The sequence below is a fragment of the Chiloscyllium plagiosum genome, unplaced genomic scaffold (genome assembly GCF_037043375.1).
Source record: "Chiloscyllium plagiosum isolate Xiang-an unplaced genomic scaffold, Cpla_swu_hap1 HiC_scaffold_7, whole genome shotgun sequence".
In the NCBI taxonomy this organism is placed as follows: domain Eukaryota; kingdom Metazoa; phylum Chordata; class Chondrichthyes; order Orectolobiformes; family Hemiscylliidae; genus Chiloscyllium; species Chiloscyllium plagiosum.
In genome coordinates, this window is record NW_028270145.1 from 39,984,572 (window position 1) to 40,009,986 (window position 25,415).

Genomic DNA, 25,415 nt, shown 5'->3' on the forward strand with positions numbered 1-25,415 from the left:
ATCAACCAGGTGGATCCCATAGAATATGAGTTCCCTGACTGGACAAGGTTAACATCCCCAACCAGGGAATCCTGGCTGACAGACATAAACAGGAGTATTGGGGTTCTGTTCACTCTAGAACCAGCACAGAGCAAGCTGGGTCAGGGTCTGGTACTCTGCATGTGTAAAGGGGTAACTTGGCAACAGCGTACCTGCCTTTGTAGAGGTATTTCAGTGTGTGAGTATGTTTTCTGTGGGAAATTTGAATGTGAATGTGTGCGAGTGTGTAATCGAGCATGCGAAGCTAAGGAATCCTGTAACCATTGAAAATCCATGTCTTGGGCATACTAGGAAGAGTTAAAAAGTCTTAAACCAGCACAAACCTGCAAAAGAGCCCCACCACAAAAATCACGATGGCAGCCACGTCCATGCAATTCCAGGCGCTACTGATGTATAAGAGGGCCTTCCTCCGGAAGCCGAAACCACCCGGATCATACAACAGCTGCAATCAGACAAACCCGAGGGAACAAAGCACAGTGATATTGCACAGCCAAGGAACAGGAGAACATTCAGCCCCTCAAACCTCATCGCCTGCTACATTATATGATGACTGCTTTGATTTCTTCGCCTTCATAATCTTGTCGAGCAACAATCAATTTCAGTTTTCACAATTTCAATGGACTTCTCACCTTAGCTGTTTTGTTTGGAACAGACAGTTCCAAATGACAAATCGTATTTTTATAACCTGTCATTTAGCATATCAATTTTGTATATCTTTCTCCATAAGTACATTATACATTCATATATGTCAATGCATTTTTCCTGAACTCTGTATAGCTAGGACGTAACTCTCAGACCTGTGTTTAAGCATAAAGCCATTTGGTCTTTCGAGTTTGCTTGACCGTTCAATACAATCATGGCTGAGAGAGGGTGGGCGGAGGGGGGGGGGGGGGGGGGGGGGGGGGTGGCAGACAGACCGAGCCTAGGGAAGATGTGGGCTGTGTCGCTCGGTCACTTGTTACTGGGTGGACAGCTGGCACTGCTGGTAGCTGCTGTGCTGCTGCAGTGCTTGGCGGCTGGCTCGTCATCTCAGAACTCGGCGGTCAACAGTTCGCAGCCGCGGCAGCTACAGTCACCGTCCAGGCGCCGCGGGGAGCTGGCTCTGGGGAACTACCTGGAAGACATGGAGCTCCTTGAGGACCGAGACCTGCTGTCCCCACTGGTGCTCTGCAGCCACTTGCCAGATGAGTTCGTTCGCTGTGATGACCCAGTGGACCTTTTTGGAAATGTGACTGCTTAACAAGAGCAAGGTTGTGGTTTGGCGGGCAGGCTTACAATGAAGTGGAGCACACATGGGTGCGTTGTACTGCATTAAAGGATATTGAATGTGCCGGGCCATGCCCTTTCCTCAGTGGAAATGTGCCATGTATCAAGCACACAGGATACTATTTTGTAACAACCTTGCTATATTCCTTGTTCTATTGTCATGCATTATGGTCCTGTTTCACAACCACCTGAAAAAGGAGCAGTGCTCTGAAAACTAGTGCGTCCAAGTAAAACTGTTGGACTCTAACCTGGTGTTGTGTGATATTTAACTTTGTAAAAACAATGACTGCAGGTGCTGGAAACCAGAGTTTAGATTAGAGTGGTGCTGGAAAAGCACAGCAGTTCAGGCAGCATCCTTTTTACCTGATATTAACTTTGTCCACCCCAGTCCAAAATCGACACCCCCACATCATATTGATATAGATTGTGGACTGCTGGGGTCCAAACACAGATCATTGTGATACCAACTGGTCACAACCTGCCAACCGGAGAATGACCTATTTATTCTTCCGCTCTACTTTTTTTTAGTTTCCCTAAAGTGTGGAAACAGGCCCTTCGGTCCACTCTGACCCGCCGAAGAGTAACACGTCCAGACCCATTTCCCTCTGACAAATGCACCTAACACTATGGACAATTTGGCATGGCCAATTCACCTGACCTGCACATCTTTGGACTGTGGGTGGAAACCAGAGCGCCTGGAGGAAACCCACGCAGACACGGGGAGAATGTGCAAACTCCACACAGTCACCCAAGGCTGGAATCGAACCTGGGACCCTGGTGCTGTGAGGCAGCAGTGCTAACTACTGTGCCATTGTGCCGCCCCAACTTTCTGCCTAATTAATCCTCAATCAATTGCCAGTACCTTACTCCCCAGTCAGTATCTCCAGGAACCAATGCAAAATGATTTGAAGGTTCAAAGTGTGAGAACTTTAGGGAGAATGCTAGTTGCTGCACCCCATGCTCCCTTGCCCACAAATGCCAGCGGATGAGACCTCACCTGTCTTATTTCTTCACACACCAAAGTAGACAGCCAGAAATAGAGAAGGTATTCCTTTCCTGAAGGTTGTTTCTGGAAGTCGATCAGCAGAACATAGGAAAACAGCCACAGGAACCCAAAATAGGCCAGGACATTCCAGTAAAAGACCACCACGGGTGCGGTGTAGAAAGTCTTTAGCTTCTGCCAGGGTGACAGTGGTTTCAAATCGGTGTCATCAGAACGAGGCAACAGGGCAGTCCTTCAAACATAGCAAGAAGAGAAAATGGAAGCTCAATAAACTGTGACGTGACACCACAGAACTGGAGCCTTACAGCCCATTGATCCTACAGCAGGGAATGGAAATCTTCCCTACACTGCCACCAACAACCAGGGCAGGGACAATGCGAGATTAGACACAGAATGAAACTCTCACATTCTCCCCATCAAATGCTCGCAAAGCAGGTACAGCATGGGGACAAATACAGAGCAAACTTCCCTCTATACTGCTCTCATCAACAATTCCAGAAGTGGTACTGCATGAGGTTAGATAAAATTTCCTCGACACTGTCCCCATCAAACAGTCCCAGGACAGGGACAACATAAGTTGATAAAGAATAAAGAGAGGAAGTGTGGTCTTTGCAAAAAGTTAGTGAGATAGAGATATTGGGAAAGATAGAGAGACATACTGAGAAAGAGACAGAGAAAAGGAGGGGGACAGGATGGAAGGGAAGGGAAGGAGAGAGAGAAAAACATCAGGGCACGGAGGAAGAAAAACAGAGGAACACCTAGATACTAGGCAGAGAGAGACAGAGAGTGAGAGCATGACAGAGAGACAAAGGATGAGAGAGAGTAAATGTGAGACAGAGCATGAGAGAAAAAAACAGACGGCAAGAGAGACACAGTGAGAAAGGGAAAGAGAGAGAAAGAAAAAGAGAAAGAGAGGGAAAGAGGAAGAGAGAGGGAAAGAGAATAAGAGCATGATTGAATGACGTAAAGTGCAAGGGAGACAGACAGAGAGCACAAACTGAGAAACAGAGAGCAAAGTGAGAAACAGAGTGAGATGAGAAACAGAGAACAAGGAAGAGATAAAATGTAAGCGAGATGGGGAGAGAATGAGGGGGAGAGAGAGCACACAAGGGAGCGAGAGCGAGCGCAGAGAGACAGAGAGTGAGGGTTGAAGACAATGAGAGAGGGAAAGAGAGACAGAGAGAGCAAGGGAGAGAGCGAGAATGAGCGAGAGAACTCGAGTGTGAGACAGCGAGTGTGAGAATGCATGAGAAGGAAATGAAGGGATAATGCAGGAGAGAGATTGACAGTGAAGGAGAGAGTGAGGGAGAATGAGCAAGGGAGAGTGAGAACGCGAGAGATACAGAGCGTGAGGGACACATAGAGCATGAGGGACACAGAGTGCATGAGGGGGATAGAGAGTGTGAGGGAGACAGTGAGTGTGAGGGAGAGGGACAGAGAGCATGAGTGAGTGACAGAGAGTGCTAGTGAGTGACAGAGAGACAGAGAAACTATGGCAGAAGCAGAAAGAGTGAGGGAAGTACAGACGGAGTGAGATGAGAAACAGAGAGAGTGAGGGAGAGAATGAACAAGCGAAAGAGGAAGAGAATGAAGGAAAGAGTGAGGGAGAGAGACTGAACAAGGGAGAGACAGAAAGTGACAACGCAAGAGAGAGACTGACAGTGAGGGAGAGAGCGAGGGACAGAGCGAGAGAGCAAGGGAGAGTGAGAGCGCAAGAGAATGTGAGAGAGAGTTACAGAGAGAAAGATAGCGAGAGAGTGAAGGAGAGACAAAGAGAAAGGGAAAGAAACAGAGAGTGAGGGAGAGACAGAGAGAGCATGGGAGAGACAGCCCGACCGAGGCTGAGAGGGGAACAGAGAGACAGAAGCAGCAATGGGGACAGACAAAAGGAGCAAGAGAGAGGGAGAGAGGGAATGAGGGAGAAAGTGAGTGAGGGTGAGAGAGTGAACAAGGGAGAGATAAAGGGTAACAGTTGGAGAGAATGTGAGGTAGAGTTACAGAGGGAGAGCGAGAGAGTGAGGGAGAGGGAGACAGAGAGTCAGGAAGACAGAGAGAGAGGGAAAGACTGACAGAGAGAGGGACAGTGAGTGAGAGACAGAGAGTGAGAGACTGGGATAGAGTAGCGGGGGAGAGCCAGAGTTGCGGGAGAATGGCAGAGAGAGAGTGAAAGAGAAAGGGAGTAACAGAGAGAGCAAGGGAAAGAGCAAGAGTGAGGGAGCCAGAGAGCGTGAGGGAAATAGAGAGCATGAGGGAGAGAGAGACAGAGGAAATGAGAGACAGTGAGGGAGGGAGAAGAGTGAAAGTGAAGGAGAGGAAGCCACAACAAGAAATAGGGAGGGACAATGTGTGACAGAGAGAGAGCGACAGCAACAGAGAACGAGAGATAGCAAGGGAGAAAGAGAGAATGAGGGAGAGAATGAGGGAGAGAGGGAGAGAATGAGGGAGAGTTAGAGTGAAGGAGAGAGAAAGAGAATGAGGGAGCGAGAGAGAGAAGAGCAAGGGAGAGTGTGAGGGAGCAGAGAGAGTGTGAGGGAGACAGAGAGAGGGAGAAGGGCAGAGAGTGGAAAGTATTGATTCAAGCATCACATGACACCAGGTTATAGTCCAACAGGTTTATTTGAAACTGCAAATGTTTGGGGCCATGCTCCCTCCTCAGGCAGCTAGTGAGAGAGAATACATCAGACACAGAAGGAGAGGGGACTCCAAAAGCTTGCAGTTTCAAATAAATGGTGTTGTGTGATTTTTGACTTTTGTCTACCCCATTCCAACACCAGCACTTTCACATCGAAAGTATTGATGTCAGAGAGGGAGGGAAGGAAATAGGAAGAAAGAGCTAAAGAGAGCAAGGGGGGGGGAGGGGTGGAGAGAGAGCATGAGGGTGAGAGAATGTTGGAGCTTGCGTGGGAGAGAGAGTGAGCAAAAGAGAGACAGACAGTTAGGGTCAGAGAGAATGTGAGGGAGAGTCAAAGAGAGAGAGAGAAAATGAAGGAAGAACCAAGAGAATGAGAGAAAGATAGAGGGAGTGAGAGATGGAGAGCGTGATGGAGAGATGGAGAACACAGGGAGAGACAGAGGGATGAGAGACATACAAAGCAAAGGGGTAAGACAGTGATCATGAGGGAAAATCAGAGAGACCTTGAGGGAAAGAAAGAATGAGCAAGGGAGAGACATAGAGCATGAGGGAGAGACAGAAAGTAGTGAGGGAGACAGAGAGAGAAAACACGAGGCAGAGACAGAGAGAGACAGCACATTTTTAGAGACAGAGAGAGCATGAGGGGGAGAGACAGAGAACAACTGAGGGACAGAGAGCAAGGGAGAGAGGCAGGGAGAGCAATGAGGAAAGGCAACAACGTGAGGGAGAGACTGAGTGAGACAGAAAGTGAGAGAGACAGAGAGAGAGAGAGTGAGAGTGAGACAGAGAGATTAAGGCAGAGAGATAGAGAGAACGACAGAGAGACAGAGGGAATGCGACAGAAATATACCTGGAGACCGAGGAGAACAGCAAAGATGAGAGAGTGACTGTGAGTTAGAGAGTGCAAGACAGCCAGAGAGAGACAGAGTATGATGGAGAGAGACAGACAGCATGAGGACAGAGAGAGTGTGAGGAACAGAGCATGGGACAAATACAGAGAGAATGAGGGAGAGACAGAGAGAGTGAGAGAAAGAGAGAGAGAGGGCAAGTGAGAGAGTGAGAGAGAGAGAGAGAGCAAGTGTGAGACAGAGAGAGGGAGACAGTTCGAGAAAGTCAGGGAGAGTGAGAGTGAGACAGCGTGTAGGGAAACTCAGAGAATGAGAGAGTCACAGCGAGCATGAGGACGATAGAGACAGTGAGGAAGAGAGAATGAGGGAGTTAGAGAGTGATTGAGAATCAGAGGATATGAGTGAACATCAAGACAGGAGCAGGAAAGCAAGGCAGACAGATATTCAGGAAGAGTCATGTAGAGTCACAGAGTTATTGCATTTTGCAAGAAGGGCAGTTATCCTATCAAGTTTTATTCCCTGTAAACTGATCTAGTAAGTCTCAAAACATTCTTCTTCACATTCACCCTGCATCTCTTGCCCACAGCATTAAATCTGTGGACTCAATCCTAGTACCATCTTTGTTCACACTATCAAAATTCTGTCCACCTCCATCTGATTTCCCATCAAATGGCTTTGCTTCAGGTAATATAGCCCCAATCTAAATTTGTAGCTGAATTCCCTCATGCCTGGATCCGATCTGATAAATCTCCTCTTCACTCTCTTGAGGACACTCACATCCTCCTTGAAGTGGGAAGACCCGAAGCAGAAGATACACTTTACATGTGATCTCACCAGAACTTTGTAAAGGTTCAGCCAACTTGCCATTTTTGAATTGAACACCTACATTTGCGAAGACTAAGATCTCACATGTTTTGCTAACAACTTCCAATTCTACACAGAGGTTGTCAGCATCCTCTTCCGTAATAAAAGAAGGAGAGAGTGAGGAAAGACAAATGCTGGTCAACACTGAGAGATCGCGGGGTAGTAGACAGAAGGAAATTGGGAAAGAATTAGAAAATGGGATTGGAGAGAAAGAGACAGAAAGCTAAAGGTTGAAGGAAATTAGTTGAGGAAAGAGAATCGATACTAGGACAGAGTGAGAGAAACAAGTTTTTTTTGGAAGGTTATTGAGGGGAAATGGGTTTCCCTGGCTGGACCAACATTTACAGTCCTTCCTTAATTACTCTTGTATTCTGTGACTGCTCTGTGATAGTGGGGAAGTTAGTGGTAAAAAGACAGCACAGAGACAGACAGATACTGGGGAAGAGTGAAACATAGCAGATGTGAGAATGTTGGAGGAAAGATGGGGGGTGTGGGGAAGCAATACCCAAAAGAAAAGATGTTATTTTCCAGCTGACCAAAGCTAGTGCGTTGTGGTGTTTGTCACCTCTCTCAGCATGTGGTACTGGGTAAGGGTTGTTCTCTGTCACTCATCTGCCTGTATCTTGGGCCTAACTCAACATTTGTGGTTGACAATACTGCGGAGTATTTACAGAAGACATAGTTCTGGAATAACAGGAAGGTTTATTACAGGAAAAGCAACAAATATACAACTACATTTGGTCACGCATAGTGACTGGCACCCTAGGGAGTTGGTACAATACTGTTGATTCTGAGACTTGGGTCCTGAATCTAAAAAGAGGGAACTATGGTGCAGATATGAGGTGTGGAGATAGCTATAATAGATTGGGACACATAGAGGGATAATGGTGCAAAAGCAGATGGGTGAGCTGCAACAATTGCTCATTCTTGCTTGGGTAAAAGTAAAATGGGATAGGTGGCCAAATCATGTCAGAACATAGAACATAGAACAGTACAGCACAGTACAGGCCCTTCAACCCTTGATTTTGTGCCAGCCTTTTATCCTACCCTAACGACAGGCTAACATGCATCCCCTTCATTGTACTAATTTCCATGTGCCTATCCAAGAGTCCTTAAATGTCTCTAATGTATCTGAGTCTATTATTACTGCTGGCAGTGCATTCCAGACACCCACCACTCTCTGCGTAAAGAACCTACTTCTGACAACTCCCCTAAACCTTTCTCCAATCACCTTAAAATTATGCCCCCTCTTGATAGCCATTTCTGCCCTGGGAAAAAGTCTCTAGCTCTCCACTCTATTTATGCCTCTCAACATCTTGTACCCCTCTGTCAAATCACCTCTCATCCTTCTTTGTTCCAATGAGAAAAGCCCTAGCTCCCTCTACCTTTCTTCACAAGACATACCCTCCAGTCCAAGTCAGCATCCTGGAAAATCTCCTCTGCACCCTCTCTCAAGCTTCCACATCTCTCCTAGTTTATAAGGGAAATTAGAGGGAAAATTAAATCCAAGGGAGAGGTAAACAAATTGGCCAGAAGAAAAAGCAACAGACCCGAGGAGTGGTAACAGTTTAGAGTTCAGCAACGGAGGCCAATGGGATTGATTAAGAGAGGGAACATAGAATACAAGAGTAAGTTTGTGGGGAATATAAGAAAAGACTGTAAAAATTTCAATAGACATGTTTGATCAGTGAAAACAAATGTAGGTCTTCTATAGTCAGCAATAGAGGAATTTACGTTGGGGAACAAGGAAATGCTGACTGACTAAATACATAATTTGGTTCTGTGTTCACAAGTGAGGGCATAAATAATAAAAACAGAACTTGCTGGAAAAGCTCAGCAGATCTGGCAGCATCCGTGAAGAGAAATCAGAGTTAATGTTCCAGGTCCAGTGACCCTTCCTCAGAACAGGTAGTAGCTGGGAAAATATTAGTTTATATGCAGAAGATTGGCTGGGAGGAGGGGGTAAGGAGTAAACAATAGTTGGGGATATTTCCTCTTCCTCCAAAGAGTGAGGAAAACATTTGAACAGACAAAGGATTGGGACGCATCCTGGCTGGGAGGAGGAATAGCTATTAATGGGGATGATTAGAAGGTGATGTAGTTTAGATAAATGTGAGGTGCTGCATTTTGGAAAGGCAAATCAGAGCAGGATTTATAAATTTAATGGTAAGGTCCTGGGGAGTATTGCTGAACAAAGAGACCTTGGAGTGCAGGTTCATAGTTCCTTGAAAATAGAGTCGCAGGTAGATAGGATAGTGAAGAAGGTGTTTGGTATGCTTTCCTTTATTGGTCAGCGTATCGAGTACAGGAGTTGGGAGGTCATGTTGCGGCTGTACAGGACATAGGTTAGGCCATTTTTGGAATATTGTGTGCATCTCTGGTCTTCCTCCTATCAGAAGGATGTTGTGAAACTTGAAAGGGTTCAGAAAAAATTTACAAGGATGTTGTCAGGGTTGGAGGATTTGAGCTATAAGGAGAGGCTGAATAGACTGGGGCTGTTTTCCCTGGATTGTCAGAGGCTGAGTGGTGATCTTATAGAGGTTTGTAAAATCATGAGGGGCATGGATAAGATAAATAGACAAAGTCTTTTCCCTGGGGTGGCAGAGTTCAGAACTAGAGGGGATAGGTTTAGGCTGAGAGGGGAAAGATATAAAACAGACCTAAGGGGCAACCTTTTTCATGCAGAGAGTGGTGAGTTTATGGAATGGGCTGCCAGAGGAAGTAGTGGAGGCTGGTACAAGTGCAACATTTAAAAGGCATTTGGATGAGTATATGAATAGGAAAGGTTTAATGGGATATGGGCAAATGGGAATAGGTTAGGCTAGGTTATCTGGTTGGCATGCACAAGTTGGACCAACAGTTTCCATGCTGCACTTCTCCATAACTCTATGACTCTATAAATGAAATCGGACAGATCACCCGACATTGACCTAGGCCCTGGAAAGAGAATGGTAGATACATCGCTGCAAAGTCATCCTTACTAATATCTTAGGGCTCGTGCCAAAATTGGAAGAGTGACTCACAGACTAGTCAAGCAACAGCCTGCTATAGTAATGCTCATGGAATCATACCACACAGATAATGTTCCCGACACCACCATTACCATCTCCTGTCTCACCAGGAGGACAGATCCAGCAGTGGTGACAGTGCAGTGGTATACAGTTGGGATGGAGTTGCCCTGGTAGTCCTCAAGATTGACAACAGATCCCATGAAGTTTGGTGACTTTAGGTTAAACATGGCCAAGGAAACCTCCTACTGATTACCATGTACTCAGTACTCCTCCATGTTGAACACTTACAGGAGGCACTGAAGATAGCAAAGAAACAAAATGTCCTCTGGATGGTGGATTTCAATGTCCACCACCAAGAATGGTTTGGCAGCAGTACTACTGATCGAGCTGATTGGGTCCTAGCTGCTAGACTGGCTCTGTGGCTGGTGGTGAGTGAACCAACAAGAGGAAAAAGCATACTTTACCTCACCCTTACCAATAAGCCAACTCCAAATACATCTGTCATGACAGTTTTGGTAAGAGTGACCACCACACAGTCCTTGTCGAGACGAAGCCCTGCCTTCACATGGAGAATAACCTCTACCATGTTGTGTGGTACTATCACCTTGCTAAATGGGACAGACTTTGAACAAATCTAGCAACTCAAGATTGGGCATCCATGAGGTATTGTGGGCCATCAACAGGAACAGAATTATACTCCAGCACTATAGCCCACATAGCCCAGCACATCATCTACTCAATCATTATTATCAAGCCAGGGGATCAACCTGGTTCAGTGGAGAGTGTAGGGGGGCAGGCCAGGAGCAGTGCAAGCCATACCTGAAGATGAGGAGTCAACACAGTGAAGCCACCAAACAGGATTACTTGCATGCCAGACAGCATAAGCAGAACGTGATAGACAAAGCTAAGCCATCCAACAACCAATGGATCCGATCAAAGTTCTGGTGTTTTGCCACATCCAGTCGTGAATGGTGGTGGACAATTAAACAACTCACTGGAGGTGGCGGCTCCACAAATATCCCCTTCCTTAAATCACCAAAGATACTCAGACTGCACTTTCCAAACCCCATGACCACTTCCACCAGAAGGGCAAGGGCAGCAGATACATGGGAACCACACCAATTTCAAATTCCCCTCCAAGCCACTCACCATCCTGACTTGGAAGTATATCACCTTTCCTTCACTGTTGCTGGGTCAAATGCTGGAATTCCATCCCTAATGGCATTGTGGGTCAACCCAGAGCAGGTGGACTGCAGAAGGGAGCTCATCACCACTTTCCCAGGGGCAACTAGGGACGTACAATAAACGCTAGCTAGCCAGCGATGCCCAAAAGTTAGTGGCTAACAATGGGTGTGCGTAATAGCAGACTATGTTATGTGGGAGTTGGGATAAGGACATGGGAGAGGTCAAGCCGTAAAGTTGTTGAATTCAATATTGAGTCTAGAAGGCTGCAGGATCTCCAAGTGGAAAATGCAATGCTTCTAGCTTACACTTAGCTTCACTGGAACACTGCAGCAAGCCTGAGACCAGGCCAGAGATCATGATGGTGTGTTGGAATGCAGGCAATTGAAAGTTCAGGGTCTTTGTTGCGGATAGAATGCAGGTGTTCTGTGAAGTGATCACCCAGTCTACCCTTAATTTCCCCAATATAGAGGCAAGTGTGAGCAGCAAGTGTAGTAGACTAGATTGCGTGAATTGCAGGCAAAGCACTGCTTCACCTGGAAGGTGCTTTTGAATACTTGGCTACTGAGGAGAGAAGAAGTAAAGAGAGAGCCATTACGCCATTTGTGGTTGCAGGGGAAGGTGTCATGTGGTTGTGCTCAGAAAAAAAACCCTCTGCATATAAACAGACATTTTCCTAGCTACCAAAGGTTCTGAGGAAGGATAACATTTGCTCTGATTTCTCTCCACAGATGCTGTCAGACCTGCTGAGCTTTTCCGGCAATTCCTGTTTTGTTTTTGATTTACCTGAGGCTGATGTCAGGCAAGGTGAGGAACAGGGTAGGTCTCAGAGAGGTTCCCTTCAGGATCTCTCTTTTTGAGCCTCTCTCCTACATCTCAAGTAAGTACAGATGATGCAATAGAATTATCTATTTCTTTCTCACCCCAAATACTGCTTTTGGAGAAATTTGACTTACTTGTACATGTTTACAATTTCATATGCAATTGGCTCATGGTATGACCTCTGTTAGACCCTGACAGGGAACTGATTTCACTTTGCAAGCTGGAGTTGGCTCTCTGGATTCAGAATTGGTTGACTGACAGAAGGCAGAGAGTGGTTGTAGTTGGAAAGTATTCTGCCTGGAGGTCAATGGTGAGTGGTGTACCACTGTTCTAGGGCCTCTGCTCTTTGTAGTTTTTATAAATTACTTGGAAGAGGAGGTTGAGGGGTGGGTTAGTAAATTTGCTGATGACACAATGGTTGGAGGTACCGTTGATCGTATTGAGGGGTGTTGGGGGCTGCAGCATGGCATAGATAGGACGCAGAGCTGGGCTGAGAAACGGCAAATGGAGTTCAACCTGGATAAATGTGAAGTGATGCACTTAGGAAGGTCAAACTTGAATGCTGGAAATAGGATTAAAGATAGGATTCTTGGCAGTGTGGAGGAACAGAGGGATCTTGGTGTTCAAGTGCATAGATCCCTCAAAGCTGCCACCCAAATGGATAGGGTTGTTAAAAAAGTATATGCGGTTTTGAATTTCAGGAGCGTTTCAGGGGGATTGGGTTTAAGAGCCACGAGGTTTTGCTACAGCTCTACAAGACTGTGGTGAGACCGCATTTGGAATATTGTGTCCAGTTCTGGTCACCCTATTACAGGAAAGATACAGAGACTTTGGAGAGGGTGCAAAGAAGATTTACCAGGATGTTGCTTGGACTGGAGGGCTTGCCTTATGAAGAAAGGTTGACTAAGCTTGAACTTTTCTCTCTGGAGAGAAGGAGGAAGAGAGGTGACCTGATCGAGGTAATGAGAGGCATGGATAGAGTCAATAGCCAGAGACTTTTCCCCAGGGCAGGATTGACTGGCATGAGGGGTCATAGTTTTAAGGTGTTAGGAGGAATGTATAGAGGAGACGTCAGAGGTAGGTTCTTTATGCAGAGAGTTGTGAATGCATGGAATGTGTTGCCAGCTGTGGTGGTGGAAGCAGACTCATTAGGAACATTTAAGCGACTGCTGGACATGCACATGGACAGCAGTGAATTGGGGAGTACATAGGTTAGGTTACTTTATTTTGATTAGGATTAATCCTTGGCACAACACTGTGGGACAGAGTGCCTGCTCTGTGCTATACTTTTCTATTTTCTGTTTTAATTCATGACTGCAGGCAGTTAAATGCCTGGGGATTATGAAATTCAGTCAGAGCTTCCAGGACCATTCAAGATACAGTTGCCTAGGGTTTCCAACCAATAAACAGATCATCACTATTAATGCTCAGTTTGGGTTTCTCCAGAGCCAAGTGGCTCCTGACCTCATTGTCAACTCCATTGAAACATAAATGAAAAGAGCTGAATTTAGGAATTGATGTGAAAGCATCTTCAAGATGTGGTTGCTCAGTGGTTAGCGCTGCTGCCTCACAGTGTAAGGAACCTGGGTTCAATTCCAGCCTCAGGAGACTGTCTGTGTGGAGTTTACACATTCTTCTTGTGTCTGTGTGGGTTTCCTCCCACAAGCCAAAGTTGTACACAGTGCAGTACAGGCCCTTTGGCCCTCAATGTTGCGCTGACTCCATCTAATCTACACTATTCCATTTTCATCCATATGGTTATCCAATGATCATTTAAATGCCCTTAAAGTTGGTGAGTCTACTACTGTTGCAGGGAGGGCTGTTCCATGCCCTTACTACTCTCTGAGTGAAGAAACTACCTCTGACATCTGTCCTATATCTATCACCCCACAATTTAAAGCTATGTCCCCTCGTGCTAGCCAGCATCATCTGAGGAAAAAGGCTCTCACTGTCCACCCTATCTAATCCACTGATCTTCTTGTATGCCCCTATTAAGACACCTCTTACCCTTCTTCTCTCCAACGAAAACAGTCTCAAGTCCCTCAGACTTTCCTCATAAGACCTTCCCTGCATACCGGGCAACATCCTGGTAACTCTGCTCTGAACCATTTCCAAAGCTTCCACATCCTTCCTATAAACGTGGTGACCAGAACTGTACGCAATACTCCAAGTACGATCGCATCAGAGTTTTATATAGCTGCAGCATGACCTCGTGGCTCCGAAACTCAATCCCTCTACCAATAAAAGTGAACATACCATATGCCTTCTTAACAATCCTATCAACCTGGCTGGCAACTTTCAGACATCTATGTACATGGATACAAGGATCTCTCTGCTCATCCACGCTACCAAGAATCTTATCATTAGCCCAGAAGTCTCTATTCCTGTTACTCCATCCAAAGTGAATCACCACACACTTTTCTGCATTAAACTCCATTTGCCACCTCTCAGCCCAGCTCTGCAGATTGTCTATGTCCCACCACATCAACTGCTTTACCCTCATCCATCTGTTTGGTCACCTTCTCAAAGAACTCAATAAGGTTTATGAGGCACAACCTATCCTTCACAAAACCATGTTGACTATCCCTAATCAACTTATTCCTTTCTAGGTTATTATAAGTCCTATCTTTTATAATCCATTCCAAAGCAGGTTAGGTGAATTGGCCATGCTAAATTGCCCATAGTGTTCAGAGATGTGTAGGTTAGGCGCATTAGTGAGGGATAAGTGTAGTGCAGTAGGGGAATGGGTCTGGGTGGGTTACTCTCGGAAGGTCAGTATGGACTTGTTGGGCCAATTGGCCTGTTTCCAAACTGTAGGGATTCTAAGTAAATTTGATCAAGTAAAACTGGATTCAATGAGAATCGGGGGTAAATTCTCCACAGGTTGGAGTCAGACCTGGCACATGGGAAGATGGCGGTAGTTGTTGAAGGTCAGTCATCTTAGCTCCAGGACATCTTTGGAGGAGCTCCTAGTTCAGGGTAGTTTTCTAGGCCCAACCTGTAACCTATTCACTCATAGGTTGATTGAAATCCTTCAATGCAGGAGAATCGACGTTTCGGGCATTAGCCCTTCTTCAGGAATGCATTCCTGAAGAAGGGCTAATGCCCGAAACGTCGATTCTCCTGTTCCCTAGATGCTGCCTGACCTGCTGCGCTTTTCCAGCAACACATTTCCATCTCTGATCTCCAGCATCTGCAGGCTTCACTTTCTCCTGAAATCCTTCAATGACAACTTAAGAATGTCATCCCAATACCACTGAGATCTTACCCATGAGTGAAGAGCACTAAGATTGCAGGTGCTCCAGTCATACCTAGAGAAACTTACAGGCAGGGAAAAAGGGCTACCTGTTGCTTGGTCACCCTTTGCCCATTGAGGAAACCCTCCTGAATTTCACCTCTTCCACCTCGTCAGCCCTGTTGATTCTGGTTGCATAACCCATTGCCCTGGGCCTACTAGCCTTGCCCTAGTGAGAGCCCAAATTACCTGCATGCCCAGGTCCCACATAGCTTGCCTTCGAGACTATCTGCAGACAGAGCAGTGGCCAACACTCTGCAGTTGAGAAGCTTGTTGCTGTGGCTCTGTTACAACAAAGGGGCATGGGAGCCAGAAGGTCGGGCTGCTATTACTTGGGGCCTTGGTGAGATCAGAATGGGAGTACTGCCAACAGTCACACAATTCTAACATGTGCTTGGATAGATTGCTGCCACCATCTTCCTTCTCTGACTGGGTTCAAAGTGGCAGGGAAAACCATGAGGTAGCTGTGGGGATAACGTTGTGTGGCATATTGGTGATGTCACACAATTAACAATCCAGAGCCTCAAGTTAATGCTCTGAGGTCATGGGTTCAAGTCCCAACATGGCGGATAGTGAAGTCTGAATTCAATAAAAATCTGGAATTAAAAGATCGCCTCATGTTGACCCTATAATCACTGTCAACTATTGAAAAACCCATCTGGTTATGTGGTTGATATTTAACTACCCTTTGGGCAATTAGGGACGCAACAAATGCTGACCTAGCGAGTAATGCACACATCCCATGAGTGAATAATGAGATTAGATGCTTGTCTGAAATAAGATACCTTTTTAAAAAATTTTTAATCAACTGGCTCAGACAGACAGTAAGTGTGACACATACCCATGGCAGGTGTGACTTGAACCTGGCTCAGAAATTGGGATATTATCACAGGGTCTGTCTTCTCCCCAAAGGAAGGGTGGGTTGATCTTGGAAGGAGACACAACAGAGATATACACAAGAGTGACAGAAGAGAAAACCTTGCATATATTGGAAATCTGAACTAAAAATAGAAAGAGCTGAACACACTCAGTTGTTAGCGTCTGGAAGAGTTAACCAGCTTGGCCCCTGGAACAGCGAGGTCTGAAATCTCAGAGAGTTTTGATTAGAATGGGTCTAAATTTTCTGGAGCTTAGGAAACTGAGGTGGCCATATTGAAATATAGTCATCATTGAGATTGTGTGTGTGTGTGTGTCCTTTCCCTGGTTGGAGAGTCTGAGGTCACAACTCTGGATAAGGACTCAGAGCTGATGTGAGGGGAAATTTCTTCACTCAGAGGGTAGTGAGCTTTTGGAACTCTCCAGCCTGGGGGTGTTCTGGACAATCTCTCAATGAGTACGTTCAAGATCGTGGCCATTACAATCTTAAGCTACTAAGGGAATTGAGGGCTCAGATGTTAGATTGTGGGCGGCACGGTGGCACAGTGGTTAGCACTGCTGCCTCACAGCGCCAGAGACCCGGGTTCAGTTCCCGCCTCAGGCGACTGACTGTGTGGAGTTTGCACATTCTCCCCGTGTCTGCGTGGGTTTCCTCCGGGTGCTCCGGTTTCCTCCCACAGTTCCAAAGATGTGCAGGTCAGGTGAATTGGCCATGCTAAATTGCCCGTAGTGTTAGGTAAGGGGTAAATGTAGGGGTATGGGTGGTTTGCGCTTCGGCGGGTCGGTGTGGACTTGTTGGGCCGAAGGGCCTGTTTCCACACTGTAAAGTAATCTAATCTAATCTAATCTAATCTAATCTAATTTAGAGAACTTTGTAAAACGATGTGAAGCTTCAACTCTGACCTTGATTAATGATAAAGCAGGCTCAATCTACAACATATTAATTCTTCTATTTCTTGTGTTCTGATCACTGATAGAAACAAAACAGTACAGGTGAAGATAGAAGGAGATGAAAGCACAGGCAAGATATGTGGAGCATGATAGAACATGACAGTGATAAAACAAGCATAGGAACATTGATAATAGAGACAGGAGGTGGCCATTCAGCCCCTCAAGCCTGTTCCACTATTGAATAAGATCATGGCTGAAAATCATCCGAAGGTGAATATTCAAGTGCTTCCCCCCTTATCTTTTGACATCATTACCAACTCGAACTTTATCAATCTCTATCTTGAACTTATTCAATGAGTGAGTCTTCACAGATTCTGGGGTACAGAATTCCAAAAGTTCAGCACTCTCTGAATGAAGAAATTTCTCTTCATCTAAGTCCTAAATGGACTATACCTTATTCTGAGATTGTATCCCCGGCACTAGACCCCACAGCCAGGGCAAACATCCTTTCTATATTTGCCCTGTCCATTCTATTAGTTCCTCTCCCATTCTTCGAAACTTGAAGGAAAACAGACCCAATCTCCACAATCTCTTCTTATAGGACAGCCCGACCATCCCTAGTCTGACAAATCTCCACTGCATTCCTTCTCCAGCCAAGCAGACTGGAACTGTACACAATGCTCCAGATGTGGTCTCACCCATGTTCTACACAATTGCAACAAGACAACATTGCTACTGTCACTATAGATTAGTAGGGTTACAGACCAGTAGGAACTAAAGACCAGTAAGTCTAATATCTGTAGCAGGTAAGTTACTTGAGATAATTCTGAGAGATAAGCTATACATGCATTTGGAAAGACAGGGTTTGATTAGGAATAGTCAGCATGACTTTGTGTGTGGGAGATCATGCCTCACAAATTTATTAGAGTTCTTTGATGAAGGGACCAGGAAGGTTGACGAGGGCAGGGTGGTAGATGTAGTCTATATGGATTTCAGTAAGGCCTTTGATAAGGTTACACATAACTGGCTGCTCTGGAAGGTTAGACTGCATGGAATCCAGGGGGAGCTGGCAAATTGAATACACAATTGACTTGATGGTAGGAAGCAGAGGGTAATAGTCGAAGAAGCTTGAAGGACTGGAGGCCTGTTGACTAGTTGACTAGTGCCTTAGGGGTCGGTGCTGGGCCCATTACTGTTCGTTATTTATTTCAATGATTTGGATCAGAATGTACAAGGCGTGATGAATAAGTTTGCAGATGACACTAAAATAGGTAGTATCGTGGACAATGAGGAAGGTTGTCAGAAATTGCAGCAAGACCTTGATCAGCTGGGGAAGTGGGACAAGAAATGGCAAATGGGGTTTAATACAGATGAAAGTGTGAGGTGTTGCATTTTGGAAAGTCAAATCAATGTAGTAGTTTCATGGTGAATGATAGGGCCATAAGGAGTGTAGTAGAACAGTGTGATCTTGGCGTTCAGATGCATGGTTCTCTGAAAGTGAAGTCACAGGTAGACAGGGCAGCAAAGGAGGCTTTTGGCACACTGGCCTTCATCAGTCAGGGCATTGAGTATAGAAGTTGGGAAATTATGTTGCAGTTGTACAGGATGTTGGTGAGGCCACACTTGGAGTATTGTGTCCAATTTTGGTTACCTTGTAATAAGAAGAATGTTATTAAACTGGAAAGACTGTGGAAGAAATTTACACAAATGTTGCCAGAACTCTTAGGTCTGAGATATACGGACAGCTCAGACTTATACTTGAGAGTGTAGGAGACTGAGGGGGGATCTTATTGAAGTGTAAATGATCACCCGAGGCATGGATAGGGTGAATGCACTCAGTCTTTTTGGCAGGGTTGGGGAATCGCAGACTAGAGGACATCAGTTTAAGGTTGGAGGGGAAAGAATGAAAGGGAACCTGAGGAGCAACATTTTTCCACAGAGGGTGGTAGGAATATGGAATGCGCTGGCAGTGGACGTGGTTAAGATGGGCACATTAACAACATTTAAAAGGCATTTGGACAAATGCATGGATTGGAAAGTATTAGAAGGATATGGGTCAAGCGCAAGGGATTTGGGGTTAGCGCTGATGGGCATGGACCAGTTTGGGCCAAAGGGACTGTTTCCTTGTTGTAGGTCTCTATCACTCTACTGTGCTCAAATCTTGTTGCAATAAAAGCCAACATATATTTACATCAGGAATAGCTTGCTGCACCTATACATACGTTTATGAACAAGGACACCCAGGTCCTTCAGATATGAACACTTTCCAGTCTGACTTCATTCAGAAAATATTCTGCACCTTCGTTGCTCACACTTGTCTACATTATATTACATCTGCCATACACTTAGCCGCTCACTCAGTGTTTCTGAACCTCTAAGGCCTCTTTGCATCCTCTGTACAAGTCACATTCCTACCAAGCTTTATATCTTCTGCAAACCTGGAAATAATGCAATTCATTCCGACATTCCCACGTTTATATGGATTGGGGACAGCCAGGGTCCAAACACCCGATCTTTGTGATACCTCCCTGGCCACCGTCTGCCAATCTGAGAATTACACATTTATTCCTACACTCTGCATTTGATCCTCAATCCAGTTCAGTTTAATACCCCCAATCCCACATGTTTAGCAATCTTCTGTTTGGGACGTTATTTGAAGCATTCTGAAAAGTTAATTAGAGCTGGTGCCTCTGTACTTTTTCTGCTAGTTCCATCCTCAAAAAACTCTCAACAAGTTTGTCAAATATGATTATTCTTTCATAAATCCACTTTGACCTGGCTCAATCATTACTTTTGAAGTGTCCTGTTACCACAGGACACCTTGTAATAGATTCTCGGACTTTCCCTCCTGTTGACATCACCCACATTTTTTTCCAACACTGCGATTACATTTCCTGTCTTCCGCTCTACAGTAACTGTTCCAGAGTCGATGGAAGTGTGAAAGGTGACTGTCAAGGCGTTAATTATCTCCATAGCAACCCCTCACAGTACTCTGGGATGGAGACCATCAGGCCCAAGGAAATTACTAACTTGCAATCCTATTTCCATTACTACATTTTTACTAACATTAAATTCTTTCTGTTCCCCGTTCTCACTAATTTCTTAGATCTCTAATTTCTCCGGAAGTTTTTTTTTCTCTTGTCTGCTTTTCGTTAGTCCTCATTTTCCTTTGTTCACCTGTTCCTTTTTACATGGAAGCTCTCCCAGTCTATTTTATATTTCTTGCAATTTCCCCTTACTTTGTCAGTTTCTTGAAACAAGACAGAGGGAGAGAAGAAGAGACAGATTGCGCGAGATGGAGCTGGAGAAAGAAAAGTCATGAGAAAGGCAAAGGGGGAGGAAAAAGAATGAGACAGTGCAGGCAGGAAAGAGGGAGGTAATGAAGAGGAAGAGTTTGCCAGTGAGTGTACGGGAGGAACTTGAGTTGCTGTCCTGTACTTACCGTGAGATGGAACGCTGTCCAGTGTGAAGGTTGACATTGCTGTTTTCGGGAAGATTAACAATCAGCACATTATCACTAGATAGCTTCTTCTTTCTCCATTCTTCATCCCGCCTGGAAAGGAAAATGAATTTGTTTTGTGAGAATTGCCAACGCTATTGCCACTCCAGGCATCTGATAATTGATTGGGCCTATGTGCAACAGCAGATACTAGACATGAACATTCACTGGGTCTATGCAATAGCAGGTACCAGACACAGACATTGACTGGGCCTATGTGCAATAGCAGGTACCAGACACGGACATTAACTGGGTCTATGTGCAATAGCAGGTACCAGACACGAACAATGACTGGTTCTATGTGCAACAGCAGGTACCAGACATGAACAATGACTGGGCCAATGTGCAATAGCAGGTACCCGACATGAACATTAACTGGGCTTATGTGCAATAGCATGTACCAGACACGGACATTAACTGGGTCCATGTGCAATAACAGGTACCAGACACAAACATTGACAGGGCCTATGTGCAATAGCAGGTACCAGACATGAACATTGACTGGGGTCTATGTGCAATAGCAGGTACCAGACATAGACATTGACTGGGTCTATGTGCAAAAGCAGGTACCAGACATGAACATTGACTGGGGTCTATGTGCAATAGCAGGTACCAGACATGGACATTGAGTGGGCCAATGTGCAATAGCAGGTACCAGACATGAACATTAACTGGGCCTATGTGCAATAGCAGGTACCAGACATGAACATTAACTGGGCCTATGTACAATAGCAAGTACCAGACGCGAACATTAACTGGGCCTATGTGCAATAGCAGGTACCAGACATGAACATTAACTGGGCCCACGTACAATAGCAAGTACCAGACACGATCATTAACTGGGCCAATGTGCAATAGCAGGTACCAGACACGGACATTGACTGGGCCTATGTGCAATAGCAGGTACCAGACATGGACATTAACTGGGTCTATGTGCAATAGCAGGTACCTGACACAAACATTAATTGGGCCTATGTGCAATAGCAGGTACCAGACACGGACATTGACTGGGCCTATGTGCAATAGCAGGTACCAGACACGAACATTAACTGGGTCCATGTGCAATAGCAGGTACCAGACACAGACATTGACTGGGCCTGTGTGCAATAGTGGGCGGCACGGTGGCACAGTGGTTAGCACTGCTGCCTCACAGCGCCAAATTCCCGCCTCAGTACATGTACAATAGCATGTACTAGACATGGACATTGACTGGGCCTATGTGCAATAGCAGGTACCAGACACGGACTTTGAGTGGGTCTATATGCATTCGCAGGCATCGGACACAAACAATGCAACAAAACCAAGCCTGGCTGGACCCGGAGAAGCTGTATTTTCCTTCCCTGCCTGCAGCACCGTACCCGACGTGCTGCCCTCATAAAGCCCAACTCCGAGATTCACATCCAGTGACACATGCACTTCATTCCAGCACCAGTGCCCAGGAAAGGGATACAGTGAGGATTTGGCTTGATCTATGGAGAAAATGGAATGGACAGTCCTATTTCACTAATCCTAGTGGGGGTCAAAGAGGATTTGATGGAACATGCTACAACTGGGGTACCAACAGTTTGAAGTTACGCCATTATGTCTGAGATTTCCCTCATTTATCTTGATGCTTTGAGCGAGGGGAGGAGGGAGGGCAGCTTGCAAGGGTGAGTCAGTGGTGAGGACAGGGGGGTGCACTGGACTGGACAGTGAAACAGAAATCCACGAGAAAAAGGCTGGATAGCGGTTGCAGAGAAATGAAATGGGGACAGTCACTGAAGGAAATTAAGGAAGTATGTTAGTGCAGCCAATATGAGGGGCCATCTCAGGGTGTGGTTAGCACAGTCCTTCTGGGGTTTTGAGTTACCTCCAATATTTTGACTCCCCCTGCTGACAGTCATCTTGTCAAAGGTCTGGAATTTGAGTTCTTTTGTGTGGGCAGGTGTCAGACCCAGAGATGCACGGATCAACAACTCCCACCCTTGCCTTTGAGAGTCATGCCCAAGAAAACAACAATTAATGACCATTGTAATGGTTTTCAGTCAAGGGGGATTCCTCATGGTGTCCTGCTTGGTGGAGAATTGCGGAGAACCTTGAAACAGTTGGGTTTTCTCCCTGGGACCCTGCACATTCTTCCTTTTCTGAAAATGATCAAATTCCCTCATGGAGGTTTCAATTCAGTGTCCACTTTAGCTGGGGACCCAAAGAAACATTTCCATGCTGATCCTCTCTCTCTCTCTCTCTCTCAACAATCTCTCTACTTTAAGAACCCGTGTGTATGCAAAATGCACCAGCCACCTTTCAAAGACTAACCCAATAAGGTCATTTCCAGATTACCCAGTTGTGTAGTTTATATTGATGACCTAGTGATGTTTACTTACACTGGAACATTTATGAGAATTGTTCAATCAACTTCGGGAGGCAGGCTTGGTGATAAACCTGGCTAAATGTAAATTTGCCAAAGCCCAAATCATCTTCCTGGGCCATGTTATTGGACATGGACAAATGCGTTTGGACATGGACAAGCATTTTACCTTTTTGCCAAACGGTGTGTTCTGGGATATTGCAGGAAATCAGAATAGCTCTTGGTTAAGTTGCGTTTTCATGTTAGTTTGCTTTTCAAATAGTTACGTTATTCTATATTTGTTTATCTTTCATTTGTGTGTAAATAAATGCTGAGTGTTTCGACCCGCTTCATTGCTTCCTGGAATATTCACCTCACATCTACTTAAAGCAACTAGAAAAATTAAGTTCCGGGTTAACATCATAGAATCTCTACAATGTGGAAACAGACCCTATGGCCCAACAAGTCCACACTGACCCTCCGAACAGTAACCCATCCAGACCCATTCCCCTCTCCCATTACTCTACATTTACCCCTGACTAATGCGCCTAACCTACACAACCCTGAACACTATGGGTAATTTAGCATGGCCAATTCACCTAACCTGCACATCTTTGGATTGTGGGAGGAAACCCATGCAGACTCAGGGAGAATATGCAAACTTCACACAGACAGTCGCCTGAGGCTGTAATTGTACCCCAGTCCCTAGCACTGAGAGGCAGCAGTGCTAACCATTGAGCCACCATGCCACCATTACCTTCTTAAAAATGTTTTGAGACAGTCTGGCCTGGTGTATAATACTTTGTACTGGTATTTACTAAGGAAAAGGATGCTGACAGTATCTTAGTGGAAGTGGGCACGGTCATGGTAATGATGGAGGTGAACACTGAGAGCAGGATGCAGTGGAATAGCGTGGATAGGTTGCTGGGCTGGCTTTCATCTTAGTTTGCGAAGCAAAATTGGGATGGTGATAACAGACAGGCTTATCATAATGTCCCCGGTCTTCTCTAGATAAATACCTAAAGATTGTCAAATGAAGAAATGTGCAAGGGCCCTCTCAATAACTTCAATTTGATCAATTTCTCCTTAGCAGTGGATCAAGTTTTAGATCTATTGGGAAATACTGAAAGACCTTTGGACAGATATCCTGAAGAAGGGCTCATGCCCGAAACGTTGATTCTCCTGATCTTTGGATGCTGCCTGACCTGCTGCGCTTTTCCAGCAACACATTTTCAGCTATCATTTAATAAGGAAAGCCAGTAGAGATTAGTAAAAGTCAGACTGTTTTTAAAAATCTTCTGAATTTTCTGAAGAATAGCAGAGAAGTTGATAAGTGGAAATTAGACGGCTGTCAATGTGGATTTTAAGCAAGTGTTGGCTAAGTCCTGTATAAAGGACTGGTTAAGGCTCATTGATTAGGAGGGTCTGTGCTAACTGGGATAAGTACAAACTGCCTTGAAGATGCAGAAAATCAGGATAAGTGGACTCTGAAATTCCCCATGAGTCAATGTGAAGATCACTGCTTTTGGTATTTGAATACAGGGTAAAATGTCAAAATTCATCATTCATACTAAACAAGGATGCATTGCTGACCATTAGGATGATACTATTCAACTACAATAGGCCAAGGGGAAGCCAGATATGGACTTTCATACAGCCAAGTGTTAGTTGGTGCATTTTGGCTGAGGGGATAGGGTGAGGTAACAAAGATCGAAAGGCACAGTTCCAAACTATGCAGGGATTCAGGAGCATTTTGACATTGGCAGGACACATTGTGAGAGCAATGAGTAAGGGTCCTATGCTTGATGAACAGATATTGAACAAAAGGCCAGGAAGTTATACTAAGTTCTGTAAAACTCTTGTACAGCTACAGCTTGGTTATTGTGTCTTGTTCTAGTCAATACACTTTAGGAGTGATGTGAGGGTTTCAGAGATAATACAGAGATTCACCCGAATAGTCCCAGGGATGAGACGGTTTAGCTACAAGGCTAGAAGCTTGGATACATTCAATTCCTTCCTCTTTGTGGGCAGAACCTTTGATCTCAGCTATCTTTCTCATCACTCAACACAAAAGAGATTGAAGGTTGGCATTAGCAGAGCCTGCCGATGGGCCTTGTTAGAGGGTTCCTACCTGAAAGTGATGAGGTTGGAGTAGATGACAGGCCAGAGAAGAAGGCAGAGCAGTACCTGCCATGTGTTGGTGTCAACAGAGAGCTCACCCCACCAGATCTTGGTCAGCAGTGCCTGAAAGAGAAGGCAAAGGATGTTGAGTGGGAACAGGTGGTGTTTGGAGCGAAATGCAATTCCATACAAAAGTCTATCATGCCCTGCCATATGTACGTGACCTCTACAAGGAGGAACACATGCTGAAGGCAGCCACCTCACAACAAACTCCACATTTGGACCAGACTGCCGCCTTATGATCATAGAACAAGCACAAGGATATAAACAACGGTCTGCCCCCAGCTGGCAATGCTTTCCTGCAACAGGTGGAGTGGTCAGGCAAGCAATCTGTGCTAACAACAGCCAGTGGCACATATATCAACTACCAATGAGGGACTACTGAAGGAGGAGAGGTCATAGAGTCATAGAGATGTACAGCATGGGAACAGACCCTTCGGTCCAACCCGTCCATGCCGACCAGATATCCCAACCTAATCTAGTCCCACCTGCCAGCACCCGGCCCATAGCCCTCCAAACCCTTCCTATTCATATACCCATCCAGATGCCTTTTAAATGTTGCAATCGTATTAGCCTCCACCACTTCCTCTGGCAGCTCATTCCATGCTGTGGTTCTGTTCGCCGAGCTGGAAGTTTTTGTTGCAAACGTTTCGTCCCCTGTCTAGGTGACATCCTCAGTG

General features: G+C 45.4%; 1 protein-coding gene and 1 pseudogene across 2 annotated transcripts in view; one reads left to right on the top strand and one right to left on the bottom strand.

Moving 5' to 3' along the window:
• Positions 1–25,415, bottom strand: part of trpm2 (transient receptor potential cation channel, subfamily M, member 2) — a 178,453-nt gene that overhangs the window by 68,513 nt on the left and 84,525 nt on the right. Inside the window, exons 17-20 of one of the 2 annotated variants that reach the window (XM_087988956.1) lie at positions 24,686–24,798; positions 20,172–20,282; positions 2,303–2,540; positions 363–481 (exon numbers count right to left, since the gene is read on the bottom strand). In XM_087988956.1, coding sequence (XP_087845082.1) covers positions 363–481; positions 2,303–2,540; positions 20,172–20,282; positions 24,686–24,798 — 581 coding nt within the window. Of the gene's footprint in view, positions 1–362; positions 482–2,302; positions 2,541–2,714; positions 4,845–20,171; positions 20,283–24,685; positions 24,799–25,415 lie in introns of those variants that run through there. The other variant, XM_087988957.1, reaches the window with a different exon arrangement.
• Positions 971–1,497, top strand: LOC148149594 (TM2 domain-containing protein 2 pseudogene; annotated as a pseudogene).